The 18,637-nt window shown below is 33.5% G+C and overlaps 1 protein-coding gene across 1 annotated transcript in view; it reads right to left on the minus strand.

Moving 5' to 3' along the window:
• LOC119634480 (cation-independent mannose-6-phosphate receptor) overlaps positions 1-18,637 on the minus strand; it is a 107,124-nt gene that overhangs the window by 82,911 nt on the left and 5,576 nt on the right. Inside the window, exons 10-11 of the mRNA XM_038028693.1 lie at positions 4,725-5,218; positions 2,580-2,696 (exon numbers count right to left, since the gene is read on the minus strand). Of these exons, the coding sequence (XP_037884621.1) occupies positions 2,580-2,696; positions 4,725-5,218 (611 nt within the window). The remainder of the gene's footprint in view (positions 1-2,579; positions 2,697-4,724; positions 5,219-18,637) is intronic.

Consider the following 18,637-nt stretch of genomic DNA (forward strand, 5'->3'; position numbering starts at 1 on the left):
ATCGTTCGATGATGGGTGTAAAAGGGTTTTTATATATTTAATTTAAGTAAGTGGTGACGTACTGCGCTAAAGGAAATACGACTTATTTTTTTTTTAGTTATTTAAATGTCAACAAGGTTGTAATTGTTAAATATTCTAAAGTGCTTTAATTGGCGTTTTTCTTTATCACAAATCGCAGAAATGTTTATTTTATGTAAATTAATGAAACTTTTTTGAATGACTTTTTAATGTAAACGGAAATGCATCGTCTACACATACATATAAAGACCATAAGTTACGTCTAGTTAAACTTAAAGTGTTGTATACATATATATATATATATATATATATTTATATGTATACATATATATATATATATATTTGTATATGTATGCATATATATTTATACATATATATATATATATATACGTATGTATGCGTGTTGAAGAATACATATTTATATATGTACATGTTATATACATATATTCGTCTGCCTTATCCTGCATGACTTTTGCAAACCAACATATTTAAGACTTGTTCTCAGTTTTTTTTTTTTTTGCCGTAATAAAATTTATTATATTTGTTCGTTTCCCTTTCTGCATATTCATGTATGAATATTTGTGAACGTTTAACGCATTCATTTATATAAATATATGTAAGGGTAATAAGCCGTCTTTCCGCATTTATATGCCGCCGCACATATTTTCCTCAAGGGGAAAAAGATTAAGGTTAAATACATTGAAGCTCAAGATATAAGTAGAAGTAAAAGAAAAAAAAAAAAAAACAAAGATTAAAAATTTACTTGTTTTTTTGAAAACAACTTTAAAGATACTCTTAAGTTAATTACCATTTCTTACCTCCTTTAACGAGAAAGAATGGCAGTAGCAAGAGCGAAAAGATTGAAAAATTGAAATTCTTTACGATGTTTGCAGAAAAACGGAGTAAAGATAAACACGTACAGAATTACAGCATTGGTAACTAAAGACCACTTATATGATTAGTTTTTGCCGAAAGCGTTCACAGACTAAAAACCAATCACGGAGAACAGAAAATTCCTATCCAATAATCTTTACACACGAAAACATCTATACGCACCTACAATATCACCCGATATTGTGTATAAGAGAAATTATTAAATTAAAACGAATCTTGAGATGCCTAAGTACTAATGTTTATTTCGGAGAGTATTCAGTGTCAATACATAGTTGAAAAGTTATTTTTGTTTCGAGCCGAATTTCAAGTACCTTCGTATCGTCATAAATATGTTTAGTTAATTACCTAAACTTAAGTATTAAGATGGGCATGAGAGCAAAGACTGCATCTCTAACTTGTAATGTACTCCTCCTAAAGAAGAATTTTGTGTGTCTTGCAGTAAAGGCATATGTGGCACTGCAAACCACTTTTATCTTCAAACTTCATCTGCATTCCTATCATCTTAGAAAACCTATGTCAACTTTTGTTTTTGTTATGAATTTTTGCGACAGAGTGAGTGAATTCATACGACATACTATGGACGAACGGACAGACATGACCATTGAATTGAATGAAAATTTTTAAAGATTTCAACTGGAGAGAATGACATCGTAAAGAAGACGAGCTGTTTTATGCTGAATATGTACAAAGGTAATTAACTCCCAAGCATTACTTTTTCTTTTGCATTTAAATATTTTCAAAAAAATTTCGTTGCACTATGGAATTTCAAACTATTAGAATAATTTGCTAATTTTTCCCTCCTCAAGAGAGATCTGCCCTAGTTGGCTGTCACTGTCGCTTTTTTTTTTTAAATTATTTTATTTGCATTACAGTAAAGCAAATAATGTAATGACCGAAAATTTCCGGGAAATAAGAAAAGCTTCGGCTACTTTTCATTTCTGATTCCCAAATTCAAATTTTTCAAAAATTCAAATGGTGCAAATGGAACTCTTTTACACTCCGTTTTATTCGAAAGTATAGAGGTTAGTGGCAAAATCATATCCGTCTTTCGATTAATCTGGATTATCCACCACTTAAGATAACAATCTGCAAATCGCTCAGTTTTCTGTTGATTATACACTTTTCAAGCAGAACATCCATATTCCATATGTAATCTAGACAAGTAATGGTTTAAAAGTGCTTTAATGTATTCAACCTTTTTACGAGCAAATTTAAGCCGATTGCACTTATTCGCAAATATATAATCTGTGGAATTAATTTTAGATTGCATGTGACACTGATGTGAACTGTGTGTTTTCGGATTCAGTTTAAGACACTTTTAAAAAGCACATATTAAATGAACAGACACAACAGAAACTCTAAACTAAAATACCCTACCTTCGGTAGCAATGTTTTTTTTATTTTTTTTTTTTTTTTATAACAATACTTTTTATATAATTACAAACAATACAACAAGTTTAGTATGCTTTCATTGTTGGGTGTTTGGGTGTTATAACAACATTTCTTTTTCTTTATAAGAGACCGAACGACTATTACCCCTACCCCCCCCACCCCCTAGCCACCTAGCCCCGAAAAGCATTCATATCACTGAGATAAAAGGCTTAAGGTTTTCAGTTACGTTTTTGTGTGTTAAGTTACGACTGTAATATGCAAACAACATCTCATACCTGTTCCTCTTCCGGTTTGCCAGTTATTTTATCCATTTTTGCCATACATGCTGCTGAACCACCTGGGCAGCCCAGGCCATACTTTGGCACTAATGGTCGACAGACATTGAGGAAAAACTGCAAATATAAGAACAAAATAAAAACGAGCACATTGTACAACATAGCTGTTAACATCAAATGGAAATCCTTGAATTTCTGTTTAAGAGACTAAAACATAATTGAAATGTAAAGGAAATTAAATCAAATAGATTTAAGAAACATTTCAAACTTGTTTAGCTTATACAAAATGAATGAAAGAAAATTCTTAAAACAAATTATATGATAATGAATTAAATTAAATTAAATAAGAATAAAAAATTTATTTTTCAAATCACTTTTTGACAGTTTGAGCCAAAACGTTTAACCCTTCTTTTTTAATATAACACTGCGAGGGTGGCGATCGATCACCAACTATATCGAATTGCAATTCTTCAAAGTGCGTGTTAACTCACCGAGCTCTTGAGTTCGTCGAGGTACACTGACATGCATACAAGACGAATGCAGTTAATTTGTAAATGAAACGAAGAAAATGCCATCACATTCCCTCTGAGGAGTAAAATTTGCAAAAACAGAGTTGTAATCTACTTCACAAAGAATAAAAGAATTGAAACCTATGCAATCCGCAAAAGCAACTGAGCGGTAAATTGAAAGTATGAACACCCCCGAATTGCAAACGCCGAGTATTGCCTTTTGTCGGAAACAATTTGGTTCTGCTGTCGGTGTTAATGATTGACTTGGATGTTTTGGATTTTTAAAAGTATAGCAATTTTTTGTTCCCCGTAAGGATAGGGTGGGAAAACGTTTTTTCTTTTTTTTATATCTCTAAAGCGGGACTTTGCTGGTAAGGTTACGGCTCCCTAGCTGCCTGCAGTTGAAAATGAGAAAACTTTTCGATGGCTAGCAATCATACGCTGATATAAGTCTTGACCACGTTTGCTTATTTTGTCATCATTTGCTGCACTTGGTTACCCCTTCTTCGCCCAATATTGTTTTCCTATTACGTATTCTCATTCTATTCTTCTGTACTTTTGAATGATCCTTTTCCGCAATTTACATTCTTTATCGTTTGGTACATGTTCACGACTTCGGAGCCTATTAACAGATGAAACAGATTGAAAAAGGGTGATAGGCAAACAAAAGCAATTTCACAAAAAACCGGTAACAACTTATTTATACACCTTTTACATCTACGCTATATCCATCCGAATCCGAGTGAATTAACTCACACGTTCACAGTATACAATGGCACCTATTTTTATGTGATTTTCTTTAGGAGGCCTTCTAAGTTATTAATATCCTATTTAACTTACATGATGATGTTACATTCACTAGCACTTGACCGGCTTAAAGCCAAAAAATAAAAAATGTATGTAATTTAAGAAATTTTTGAAGCACTACCTATTCTACTTGAACTTGAGAAATGTTTAAATTTAAAATTCTCCTATTGGTTTAATAGATCGAGCAAATATATATTCCTTCGCGATTGCACTTAAATTCAATAATCTTTAGAAGCATCACTGAAATAAAAAGAATTTTAACACCTTTAAGCGTTGTGGGCGTGTCCTTCAAATACTTAAAGTCACTTTTAAACTCTTTTGCAAATTTGTAGGCGTTGTCTTCATTTTCGCTAACTGGGGTATTTAAGTGCTTTCGATAAACGAGAATTGGGGAAACAATATTTTTAAAAATCCGGTAGCTTAGTTGAGATATAGAAAAAGAGATTGTTATAAGAGTTGACAGCTATCACAGCTCTGCACACAAATATTGGATCATCTGCAGTTAATGTGAATATAGAAGACGTGTGTCCATAAACTTGCGAAAATATGAAAAAGGGGACCTTAATGAGTCGCTTCTTTTTATGTGAGCCTTTTTTTTTATTTTTGGTTCTTATGATGGATTATTTATTCACAAATGCAACCAACCCTTGCAAAAATTATTATTATTATTATTATTGCTTTGGACTTACTTTGAGCTAAATCAGCTCAGAATCTTACAAATAAAATATTGTATGTAAAATATATTTCACATTCTCCGATAGCATAGATAAACGCAAAACCTCGTCGCACAATCTGCAAATACTTAAATTCTATTATGATTAATGCTTACCTTAATCGAATTAGGTAAGCGATGTTCGTTGATAGTTGCTGCATCAACTTTAGCTTGATAATTTTTATTTGTACTAATCAGTGGCGTTAAATCGATTACTTCGGCACCTGTGCCATCTTCGGTATGATCAACATAAACTTTAGCTTTGCATGTAATCTGCTCTTGGCAGGCCAACTCCGTTTGATAGTGTATCAACAGCTGACAATTGGAGTTTTCAATTATTTTTGGGCCAACGGCAGTAATGCTATCATCTTTAGAAGTGCTGCTGCTGCCGTTGCTGCCACTGTTATCTTTATCATTGCTCCTGTTACTGTTAACGCTGTGGGCGCAAACAAATTCAATTTTTGTTGACCATTTCGTTTTTACATTCTTGCTCGTTTCACAATTGGCTCCGTTCTCATAAAGCAGATAAGGTGTGCCAGTTTGATTAATACGTAAATGACTATTCCCATTGCCCAGGCTGGTCGATTGACCGTTGACAGAGAGACAAGCACCTGGAACAAAAAAAACACAATGTAAATATAAGTAGGGGAGGGGAGAAATACTAATAAAAAAGAAAATAAAAAAAGGAGAAAAAATCCTTTTCTCATTATATTCTTCTTAAATATAAAATCTTTAACAATTTTTCTTTTTTTTTCTGTTTTTTTGGATTAAAATAACTGATATACTTGGCCTGTCTGTCTCCAGCAAATATCTAAAAGTAAAATTAAGTCCATAGAAAAGTTAAATTACTTTCGCAAGTAAACTTGAATCGTTTATGGAGATTGAACAAAAATTTATATATTCACAAATATCTTTTGCAATAAAGATTCTCCATGCGGAGGGAACGAACGTTCATCTTTTCTTTTCAAGTTCATTCAAGAATAAAATATATTCCATATAATCACCATCAATTTGAAAATTTTCCTACACATTCTCTGCCTGTCTTTATAACTTTCACTAGACTTAAATGTCGAAAGTAAACAATTCAATACAGTGAGTCATTCCGTTTGTAACTTTCTCAATTCGAAACCAAATAAATAATTGAGTAAATAAAAGAAAATCGAATTATTCATTGCAATCTCGAAAACCGATAATAAATAGGATCGTTCAATCAAGCAAGATTGGACCCGACTTGAAAATTTTGGTAAATTATTTGGTTTGTTGTTTCCTTTTTAATGCAACATTTAAAGGATAAGGATTTCCTTCTCTCTACGATTGCTCCAAGGAAGGGAACTACACTTTAAAACCTACGTTCAATATCCATTTCATTGGAAACTTTTTTTGTTTCATACATATATATATATGTCTTTAAAGTCCTGGTTACGTGTTAATGCGAAATAAGGATAATTAAATATGAAAAGCTAGTTACATCCTTTTAAAGAATGAAAATTAGGCTTCGGTTTCTAGACACCTCTCTCTATCTCTCTCTCTTTCTTTCTTTCTTTCTTTCTTTCTTTCTTTCTCTCTCTCTCTCTCTCAGTCACTCACTCTCACTCGCTCTCTCTCTCTCTCACTCTCACTCTAACTCTCACACTAACTGTCTCTCTCACTCTCACTCTAACTCTCTCCCTCACTCTCTATCACTCTTTCTCACTCTCTGTCACTCTTTCTCACTTTCCCTCACTCTCACCCTCTCACCCTCTCACTCTGCTCCGTCTAACTCTCTCTTTCACTCTTACCCTACCTCTCTCCCACCCTCTTTCCCTCTCTCACTCTCACGTTCTCTCACTCTCCTTTATGGAGCGTAGTTTATTGCGGATTATTCATTGACTGACATTATTAATTGGCAATAGGGCAACTTTGGATTCGAATTAAACCATTATGTGTTTGTAATAAAGTTTTTTAACTTTTCGTCTCCTTTCTTATCTATCGATTTGTGTTGCTACTGTTGCTGCAACTTAAATGCAATCAAGTTGAAAAATTAACTCAATAGTTTGGTGAGTAATGGGCACAAACTTTCATAAATGGTATGTAGTAGCTATTCGATTCACGTATACTCATGCACGCATAAATGTATGTATATATGAAAATGTATATTACAAACGAATGGCAATAAAATTCCTCACCCAATGTGAAGAAGCAAACAGATTTATAAAAGTAAACTCTTCTTTTTATGACCTTTTTATATATCCGACACCGGGAGAAGACAAAAGTACGCTCTATGCCAATTTTATCGTCATTTTATTTGTAACACACCTACAAAATCAAAATTACAGACTTTGTATGAGAATCATAGGTAATCTTTGTCAATGTGAATCAATGTAACAATGTCTATCTCTCTCTCTCTCTCTCTCGCTCTCTCGCTCTCTATCTATCTCTGTCCCTTGCAGAAGCCAAAAATTCAAGCAAAAACACAAAACTAAATTGACTTTTCATCTCAAGATATTATCACCAACTACCTCCCCATTTCACCTCCCCACCCCACCTTTCGCATAAAGCACTAAAATAACCCTAAGACAACAGATAAATATATGAAAAAAATATATAAGTTGACTTTAACTCAGTAGTTGGGTATCCAAAATTCGTTCCATATATGATTTCCTCTTTCCTACTACTAGTCGTCTAATCTCTCTAAAAAGACCCAAATGTATGTGTTGGCCTACTACCACGAATGAATTTTATTGCTTTACAGATGAGCAATTCTCAAAAACACATACGCGCATATACATGCTTCTACAAATCATAGTAAATGCCTTAAAATGTTTGTAAAATGACCGTTGACTCTCGAAATAGCGACCATAGAATACGTTAAGAAAAAAGAAAAAAAAAAAAAAAAGAACAGAAAAAAAACTATATAACACTAAATTTTGACCTGAAAGCCCGTTTATATCATGTATGTAAGCATGTGAACAGGAAATATATAAATTTTCATTGCATTTGTATCGATATAACGTTGGAAAAATTACTTTATCAAAATTGTAGCAAAAATATGGAAAGACAACGAATAGTCTTAAATAATTTTTTCCGAAAATATCTCTTAAAGTACGCTAAGGAAAGCTATCGAAATTGTTTTCAATGCAATATAGGGTGTTCCTAAATTTACGCAAGTTTTAAAACAATTATTTCTTGTTAAATGTAATTTATTTTTATTGAATCGTAATATACATGAGATAGGATCATGTGCAGGATAGCGCATCGGGTAAATGGTCTCCATAGTTTTTGCCGGCACATATGCTGTACTTTATCGAAATTTTTTATGACCATTTCGCATAAATTTCTCGCCGAACTTCGTTGATGCTGCGTCGGGTGGTTGCGCGCTCGTTCGCATAGACGTTTGACTTCAAAACATATCCAGTGGTATTAAATTACATGATCTAGGGGCCAATTCTGATCACCAAAACAAAAGAGTACACGATTAGGGATGTCTCATGCAGTAATTCAATTAGGGGCCAATTCTGTTCATCAAAACAAAGGAGTACACGACCAGGGATGTCCTATGCCGTAATTCAATTAGGGAACGATTCTGATCACCAAAACAAAAGAGTACACGATCAGAGATGTCTCATGCAGTAATTCAATTAGGGGCCGAATCTGGTCACCAAAACAAAGGAGTACACGATCAGAGATGTCTCATGCAGTAATTCAATTAGGGGCCAATTCTGATCACCAAAACAAAAGAGTACACGACCAGAGATGTCCTATGCCGTAATTCAATTAGGGGCCAAATCTGGTCACTAAAACAAAAGAGTACGCGACCAGAGATGTCTCATGCAGTAACTCAATTAGGATCCAGTTCTGATGACCAAAACAAAAGAGTACACGACCAGGGATGTCCTATACCGTAATTCAATTAGGGGCCAATTCTGTTCACCAAAACAAAGGAGTACACGACCAGGGATGTCCTATGCCGTAATTCAATTAGGGGCCAATTCCGATCACCAAAACGAAAGAGTAGACGATCAGCAATTGTATTCCTTGATGGGATGTATGGCAATGGGCCATTCCGTGTCCACCAGATGTCATTCACATCAATATCATTTCCAATTTAGGCAAAAAAAAACAACTGAGTTGTCGACCAGCCTCACTTTGAAAGAACTACAATCTCTGATGATGGTTTCAACCTAAAATCTGCACGCTGTGGATGAATTTGTTTTCCGACAAGCACATGTGTGTTCTCTAAGCCCCAAATGCAGCAATTTTGACACTTAACGAAGCCATCACGGAACAACGGAAACGGAAATCGGACTACTTTGTCGTGTAATGCTGCACCTTTACTCCAACTAAATTGTCAGCTGTCAAATTTGTGTTCTTTTTTTTTGGTGTTGCCAACACTTTAATACACAAATGGCAGTAAATTCAAATCTTGCATAAATTTTGGAATAGAAACGCGGAACAGATTGTTTCAACCGCTTTAAACAAACCCCAAATCCTTTTTATATTCTTAGGTGAAGTGAGGTAAATATGGACGAAACATTCACGAATAATAAATTATATATATAGATATTCTAATGAAATTAATACCGTTACTGGTCTAAAAAGCCCATCCCACTTTAATCTTAAAATTTGTTTACTTTAATCTTAAAACAATAAATTAATAAATAATAGCAGCAGCAATTATGATCTTATGAATGCAAGTAAGTAGGTAGGTAGGTAAAGAAAATGTCTTGAATTTCTCTTTAGGAAAACGTTAAATTAAAAAAAAGAAATATTGAAGTTTGTCGTTTCGCCAATGCGTTTCTACTAACGTGAACGAAATGTCGTATCCATTGAAAAATGAATGAAATTATGTACAAAATATTCATTCGTACGAATACATTTTTAAGGCATTTCTATGCCTTGTCCTATTAAAACTTCTCCCCGCGGTGAAACAAGCACAAAAACCCAATATAGTTCCAATATAGTTCGCCCTTTGCACACGTTACTACGGGAAAATATAGCAATTTGCTGCTGGTGCTGCTGCTGGTGGTGCTGCTGGTTGTGCTGGTGCTGGTGGTGGTGGTGGTGATGGTGGTGCTTGTTTTCTTTCACTCTCTTTTTTTCTCATTCTGCTTGCCAGCCATGTGGTACGTGAATCATAATTCAGGTTTACATTTAGAAGTTATAACGGAAACGGAAACACACACGCATTTCCGTTGCGACATTGAAATGGCATAAAAAGTGCATGTGTTGTTTACTCCAACAATTCAAGGCATTATTGTTGGCTGTTGGTTGCCGGCCAACCAGTCAGTCAGTCAGCATGCCAACAACACAACAGGGAAGGCTGTTTTCATCGAGAGCGCCTCTAAACTATGAATAGCCATTTGTTGTTCGCTATACGCCGTTCATAGTTCGCCATTTGCTATTATAATCTATTGTATATACAATTGAAGTACTACTCTATGCCATATCCAGGCTATGTCAGACTTGTCAACTCGTTAGTAATACAAGAATTTATACCTCATATAAGCTAAGTCTTACAAATATAAGCAAATTAAAGAGCTTTTTTTTTTTTTCGTCATTCGGCAATTCTTTAAAAGCAAGCTTGGCCGAGAGGCCTCTTTCAAAATCAAATATAAATAAATTTCGCTCTACTGATATTGCAGGAATGGACCTGATTCTGTTTAAAGCACATAATAGTGCATAGTGTCTTATAGAGTGAAATTTTTTTCTGCTTCTTCTTCTGTTTTTTTTTTATATTTTTTTTATTTTTTTTTTTTTTATTTTTTTTTTTTTATGTATAGAAAAATCTACAACATATTGAATCAAATAAGGTATGAAGCTTTAATTAGCCCGATAGTGCTCTATATATTTGTTAGGTAACGTAATTTATATAACCGTAACCGTAAACTATGTGAAATATACATTTTAGGACAACTTTTTTGCAACTTGACTCGACTCTATTTCCATTAATTTTTTGTGACTTTTCCTAACTCTCAAAATAAACAATAATAACACTGGAAACGCGTCCTGAACAAAGTTTCATTTGTTCTATATATTCGTAAACAAGAACATAAGCGCGACCGTACGCACATACACATACATATACGCACATGTACACATACAATACAAAACCAAATAAATGAAAGAAATCTAAACCCTACGCGCTTACCGTCCGATACAAAAGCAAATCATTTGCTAGGAAAATCCAATAGTTAGGCTTTTAGTCTTTAGATATATATATATATATATATATATAGATGTGTGTGTATATAAGTATAAGTTTGTTTATGCGCTAGTTTATGTACATAGTTTTTGCTAATATTGCAATAGTAATAGTATTAATAGTAGTGTATATATATGTATGCCTATTTAGAGCCTGCCACCATATATATATATATATATATATAAAGTCCCGAATTGCGTATTTACGTATTGGCGTTACAAAATTTCCCGCTTTTCTAGAACGTATAGACGCTTAAATGTGCGGGCGTGGTGGTTGCTCTTTCATTACATTTCTTATCTAAACATGACTAAAGGCAACCAAAACCCAACCCAATCGAGCGACAATATCAGCTACATTTGCTGTTGCCGATGCGTGTAAAATCTTACTTGTTGTTGTTGTTGTTGTTATTGTTATTTTTATTATTGTTGTTGTTGTTATTGCTGTTCCGCAATTATTGCAGTTGATGCCGTCGTTGCTATTGTTATTGCTGTTGTTGTTCTTGTTGTTGTTGTCGAATGCTACCTTAAAATAAGGACCATTTCACTTGAATTGCTGCAGACTGATAATATTTGTCATTACAACGGCCGCTGGCATTAAATGAAATGCTTGGAATGCAACATTTTTTGCGGTTTTTCTCTTTCCCAAAAACTTTTCCCATTTTTTTTATTTTTCTTGTTTATTTTCGCTTTTCCGCTAGTGATGACCACCATCCATATATACCATAGAGTTTTTAGTTTTGCTTCTTTATACACACAATCCATTTGTTTAGAATTTTTGCTTTGTTTTTTTTTTCTTTTTTTTTTTTTTTTAAATTGTTTTCAATTTCATTTTTTTGTTTTTTTCTTTTTTTTTTGTTACTCTTCTTTAGAATGTACATTTGGTACATTTGTACACAAAAAAAAAAAAATATATATATATATATATATATATGTATATATATATTGCCTTACATAAATTCAGCTTTCGTTTTGTTGACATTGTTGAAATTGCTTCTGAAATTTTTTCGTAAAAACATTCAACCATTCAGCGTAAATCGTTTTCGTTGCAAAATGCAAGATTCAGCATTCATTTTCTTGCTGTTGTTGTTGTTAATTTTACATACGTATGCATTGAATTTAGTAAAAAAGAACAATAAAATGACATCATATCGCTTCACATCACTTCACTTGTCCATCGTGTCGCCGGTTACATGTTTGTTAATTGTATATTTTACACACGTTTTGGCAATTTTCTATTTTCGAAATTTATGTTCCACTGTAAACGTTGCATGCATGCATGCATGCCTGTCCAAGCATATATACATATGTAGATTTGCACGGCCCAATCAACATTACATACAATACATGAGCTACAAATGTTTTGCTGTATTCGCTTGTTATGCTTCTACTTATGCATATAGCATTTGTTTGTGTGTGTGTGTGTGTGTGTGTGTGCCTGACGCGATCTCAACTTCTCTTCCCAAAAATATTCATTTATTTTAATCCAAATGTCCGATTTAAACTGACATTCTCATCTACGTTTACGTGTGTTATTGTATAAAAGATTAACATACACTAGTATATGCTCTCAGCAAATACCCGGTTGCCTAAAAAGTATTCAACGTATTATACGGAAAATTGAAATTGAAAAGTTTTGTAATTGTCATAAAAGAGGATACTATCATAATAAGTTGAGAGAGTACTTTTCGGTAGAGGAGTAGTGCAAGTAACAAATAAAACTTTACTCTACTTAACCTAACGGATGAGTACATGAACCTCCTGTACTTTTTCAGTTCCCATTTATGATCTTTTCCAGTTCCACATATCCTTTATCTTTCACTTTCTTCCACTCTTAAAAGAAAAAAAAAAAAAAGAAACGCAAAGCAGTAGATCTACTTGTCTTAAAGAGTGCATTTGATCAGACCACACTCTGTGGGAAATTTTTACTTTAAAGTTTCTACGACATCTGATCGCAATATCGTAAGCAATAGTTTTTAGAGACTTTAGGGAAAGATATAGTGAAATATGACAAAGCCATAATGCTAGGGGCGCGACTTAGTCATGAGTTAAGCCTGCAAGTTTTAACGATTGATTAAAAAACGTAGGTTATTTTCTTTGCTGGCAGTGTTAGGCTTCGCCTAAAGGCAGGAGTTCTTAATTCACTCTTACAATCCCATGCATATTGCCCTATAATAGATAGCTTAGCCCAAGTAGCTAAACAGTATATGTTGACAGAACCCTTACGATGTCACAACTGCCATGTTCGATTTATGCCAGCAGAATATCATCTACTCCTGCTATGGTTGCTCAACCACTAGGAACGCTGTCTTCTTCTTTTTTTTTTTCTTTCTTTGAAAAAAATTTAGTGTGGCCTTCTGCAAGAATATTACAAGCGTTCCCACATTTCCCAAAGATCTCCATGCTTTGTCAAGACCCTCAATATATATTGCATTTCAGTTTCTTCTTCTTTTGATTAAAATTGATTTCCCTGGACTATTCTTTTGGGAATTGTAATAATAGTCGCTGCATAGGCTCGATTTCAACATTCAATGACATGAACACAAACAGTACGAAGGAATTTGAGGGGGAGTAAGAAGAATATTACTCGGTGTAAGTCTAATATACAGTGACAAGTCTCTAAAGGAGAAACTATATTTTTATGGACTGACTTAAGATATGTATAAGGTGTGGATTTCTGTTAAGCTTTGTTGCCTGACGTGAAAAATTAATACGCTACGTTATATTTAACGATACCGTCTGCTATGAAGATCTGATAAATATTTCTCGTAAAAAACAACATTTTATTTTGTTTGATTTTTTATGCCCGAGAACAATTTCTTTCATAACAAAGTGTTGGTACTCGTGCGTGTGTGTGTGTGGGTTTGTGTGTATATGTGATAATAAATAAAACGAGTCAAGGATTTATTTTATGCCAACTATGTAGTAAAATTTATAACACTGATTCAATATCTAAGGCAATTTGTTCACATTTCTCCTTTTTATATCCACCGCAGACGGTATATTAAGTTTGTGAATGGATTATAAAGCGCCTTATGGACTCCTCAGCCATATATGTGTATCCTTGTTTAGCATAAAAAAAAAAGGAATAAATTTATCCAACTTGGTCTGTTTGCACGATAAATTTTCCGTCGTAAAGTCAAAGAACACAAACTACTTAACTCTTCTCGCTTTTCATTAAGCAATCTGTTCACTGGCCCGCCCATACTCAGTCAAACAGCTATAACAATCAAGTGTGCTTTTCCTTTCTTATGTTATTTGCGTTTTTATACGCTGAGCAGCATATCATAACCTCACTTTTTTTTGTGTGCGGTTTTATTACCGCGTGAAACTTGCCATTGGTCATTCTTCGAAAAAGGCATATTCTCCTATGAGAAAAAGATCTAGCTAACTATGAAAGGCGCTAAGATTTAAATTCATATTTTTATAGTAAATCTGAACACAACTAGACCGTAACTAGTGAAGAACAATTGATATTTTGTTTCTTATTGACATAACCAGATGAAACTTGCCTAAACATTTGTAAGCCTGTTCTAGTCTCTCCTACCACCTTTGTGTAACCATAGTATACGCTCCTACCTTAGTGTCGTGGATCCAGGTTGGTTGTGGATCGTTAGTGCAACCAGGCGTGCATGTGTCTGTCAGACTTGGTTTTATATAACTACACCGTTACATCTATTGTATTTAATCAATGTATTAGTTAGTTAGTTATCTAAATAAATTTTAGAACAACCTTGCAGTACCACTATAAGGGGAATGAAGGCCTATGAGTCAAGCGTACATGTCTTCGCTGAATTAGTTAATTCGTGAGATGCGGTAAGGCTTCTTATATCTTTGCTTATAGACACTCCTAGGAAGGTTACAAGGAAAACAAATTGGAAGTACTTGCCCCTTATCGAATATGTGGACCGACGAAACCCATAACTTGCGAAATGGGAATCCTATGTGCTCCTAGAGCCTTTCAATACTCATCCTGACTGTTTGCGTCACTTCGGCCTCAATAAGTTTGTGAGAGACCCCCCAAGTTCCAGACTGTCATGCAGCAAACACAAGCTCGAAAGTCTCTCTTTAATTGATATGAAAGAGTTTAGCGAATTTAGGAAAAAATTTTGGTGAAAGACAAAGTTAGTATTCTTCACAGCTGACTTGACGGCTCCAAATCCTACACCCTGTTAATGGACTGATTCCCATTTGCCTATTGTTTGCCAAGCAAAAGACAGCCACGGTAAGTGTGCACTCGTCGGCCCATAAGTTATGTTTAGGACCAAAGTGATTTTGTAATGATTGCTTGTCATTTCTGCTTTCGAAATATTTATTCCAAAGACCGGAAAGCTAGCGAATCATTTACATGTATATACAAAAATATTGGAAAGCTTGTTAACTTCTCTGGATAACTTCTGCGATCTAATCAAATATATATACCTCTCTCTCTCTCTCTCTCTCTCTCTCTCTCTCTCTCTCTCTTTCTCTGTATGTAATATATTATTAAATTATTACTCTTATATATATATGCATATATGTATGCGTTTATACATGCATGCATGCATGGATGCATATATGTATGTTTGTATGTATATATATATGTCACGGATAAGTTCTGCATCACAGGTTTCTAACAAAGAAAAATGTTATTTTCTTCGCCCAAAGACAATTCGCATTGTCTCATTGACTGAAGGCATGCTTATGAACATTTATACGGTATACGTAGTAAAAGGAAAATATAATAGAAACGCTTCTATTTAATTAAAAAGAATTTATAACTTCTCTCGATAACTTCTATGATCTAATCACAAAATCATGAACAGGGTCAGCTACACTAAAAGAAATTCGCTCCAATTAACGTTGTCGCTGGATTACAAAAGTTTTCCAATGGATCGCCTTATTGGCCTGATATGAGGCTATTCCTACTAGTTTGAAATGTGAAACTAGTTGGCCATGGTAGGCAAGAGTTAAAGTGTTAAAGTTAAAACAGCTGACTTTACCGTGCTCTTGAATTGCTAATAGAAGGCGGTCGTAGGTGCCAAAATATTCGATCTAAACCATCAATAATTTATTTCATTCATTCTTCGTACTCATCTTATTTGCAATTTGGTCGCAATATTTTTATTTAACCACACACAAACACACGCTCAAACAAACACACACACACACACAAACACACACACATAGATAAGCATAAAGTAAAGCATACAACAACATACAACAACATACAACACCAAACCAAAGCATTTACAAATTTTTTTATGTTTCCTGTTTTTATCGGATTTGGTAAAGTTTTTATATTTTCCTGGTATTTGTGTTGCTAAGAAATAAAATCAAAGATATATCGAAGAGTGTCAAAAGTAGTGCTGTAGGCATGTTTGTTGTGAGCACATGTTTGCGTGTATGTATGCATTTATTATTTTCTATCTTTTTGCTCTTCAACGTACGACGTACGATGTACACATCATCTATTAGTTGGATTATATTGGTTTATTTATCGCAGTTGAACCGATACATAGACAGACCGATAAGGAATACAAAATACAGCAAACAAAATCTTCATCGCTTTCCCTTAAAGCCACATTTAATGTTGTTAGTTTTTCAATTTTGTTATATCCTTTTTTTTTTTTTCTTTTTCTTTTTTCTCCTTTTTTTTTTTTACTTTATCCTTTACTTTCCTACTTTCGTAAAATTTGATTTTCATTGCTTTTTTTTCACGTAGCATATTTTTTTTTTTTTTTTTTTTTTTTATTGCATTTAGACCAAAATTTCTCATAGAATTGTTTATTTGTGCACTCAGGTGTGAGAGAGAATAAACATGAAATATGCCCTGTGCATATTTTATACATATATTTACAGCCTAATGCATGTTCATATATATATATATATATATATATCTATATATGTAAGTAAGTATAATATACAGGGTGTAAAAAAATACCCAATCAATTTACTTTATAGTTTAAAATGAGTATACTTTCAGCTATGTATGTCGGCACAATCACACAAAAAATGTACCTATCCAGTAATTGCATAGCAATAGAAAAATTTCTAGGTCGCGTCATATAATCGGAAAAGATCACTTCATCATTATAGCAATTTTAAAGACTAAAAAATGAAAAGAAACTGAAAAAGGGAAACTTGCATCCATTCCATGATTTCGTATCGCTCACTGATTATTGCATAAAAATTGTATATAGTACAATATGTATTCAATATATAATAACCGATTGTTAGGGCAATTTGAAACACCCTTTTAAGCACGTACTCAGCTTGTGTGTATTTACTTGCATTTGTATTCAATTGAATTTTATATTGATTTCATTTTTTTTATTTTTTTTTCATTTTATTTAATATCTAATATTCAAGAGCGTAATTTGAATTCTATGAATTGGATTTTGATTGGCTTTTCTTATCTGGTAAGGTAAACACTTTTGCAATTGATTTCATTACTATGCACAGCACCGCAAAGTAAATCTACTTTATTGTATGATTTGCACCAACAGAATTACTTCGGAGATCTAGATCATATAAATTAAATATGTAGTAAAAGCCTAAAACTGATTTTCTCTTAAACGGCTCAGCACCATCAACAAATTGAAGAATATCCTTACAACACCCGGCAAAAAAATTAAAATGCCTCTTAGGTGCCAAGTTATATCAGTTTATTGGAAAATGAGCAGACTGATCGAGTGGCAAAGTATGCTGCTTCTGCACTTCTAATTATGGATGATGTCATGGGAAAGTTGGATCTTCAAAGATACATTGGAAAAAACAATTAAAGAGAAAATTAACGGAAGGAAATCTACAACACACAGGAAATCTTCAGCACTACTCTTCCATTAGCCCTCAATTAATTTCACGTTTATATGCAACAAATGTTGAGTAAATCAAGGTCCATACCATTCCAAAAATTCGCCTTGGATCTTAATGGATCTTAAAGAAGCCTTCCTCCCCAATCTACAATTGTGGAGAAATTCTCACTACAAAGCACAATCTCTGCGACTGCCTTAACTTTTCCTTCCGGGCTAGAAGTATTGCATTGGAGCGACAAAACTTATCGACATTCTACAAACTACGTTGAAACTAATAGGCTCAATATCCAATGTACTTTTATAAATTAAAGCCGGAAGCCTCTGTTGCTAGTGTTCAATGTCTTTTCTTTTTTTTTAGTCTAAGATTTTTTTTCAATAAGCCTTTATATTACTACAAGGTTGTTCGAAATACTCATCAAAGGCAGCATTTTCAACTTAAAGACGATTCAAGAAGAAGGATAAATTTAGATATGCCCCGAAGTGAATCGTTAACTCATTATAAGCGAAAAGTCTTTTTATTAGCTTAAGACCTTAGACATGACCGTTTTCATATCGAAACTATATAAAGTCGAAATTCCACTATAATATCTGTTACATATGTCTATATATATAGAAATTATTGACAGCAACAATTTATTTCCTAAAAATCATATATGATTGTGTAGCGTGCAAGGCAACTCTCAAACTACGATATCTTCATTTTATTGATTCACTTCATATATTTTGCTATTTTTTCCATTAAAAAAAATTTTTTGGATCACCTAATATTTATACAATGATAACAGTGATGACGACAATGATGATAATAATGATGATAATAATACACTCACAATATGCAGCAACACGGCAATAATTGCAACTGCCACAAAAAGTTTACGTTTATGTTCATAATTGATTGGTGTTTGAATACATGGGGTTCTTATTTATTGTGCTCATCGCCATCATCAAAACGTTTGCAACGTCCACAAGCAAACTTCATATTACACCTTACAAAGTATATATATTCTGGATCAGAATCAAATTCTGAATTGACTTGATTGTGTCCGTCCGTCCGTC

This window comes from Glossina fuscipes, unplaced genomic scaffold, assembly GCF_014805625.2.
Source record: "Glossina fuscipes isolate IAEA_lab_2018 unplaced genomic scaffold, Yale_Gfus_2 3, whole genome shotgun sequence".
Taxonomy (NCBI): Eukaryota; Metazoa; Arthropoda; class Insecta; order Diptera; family Glossinidae; genus Glossina; species Glossina fuscipes.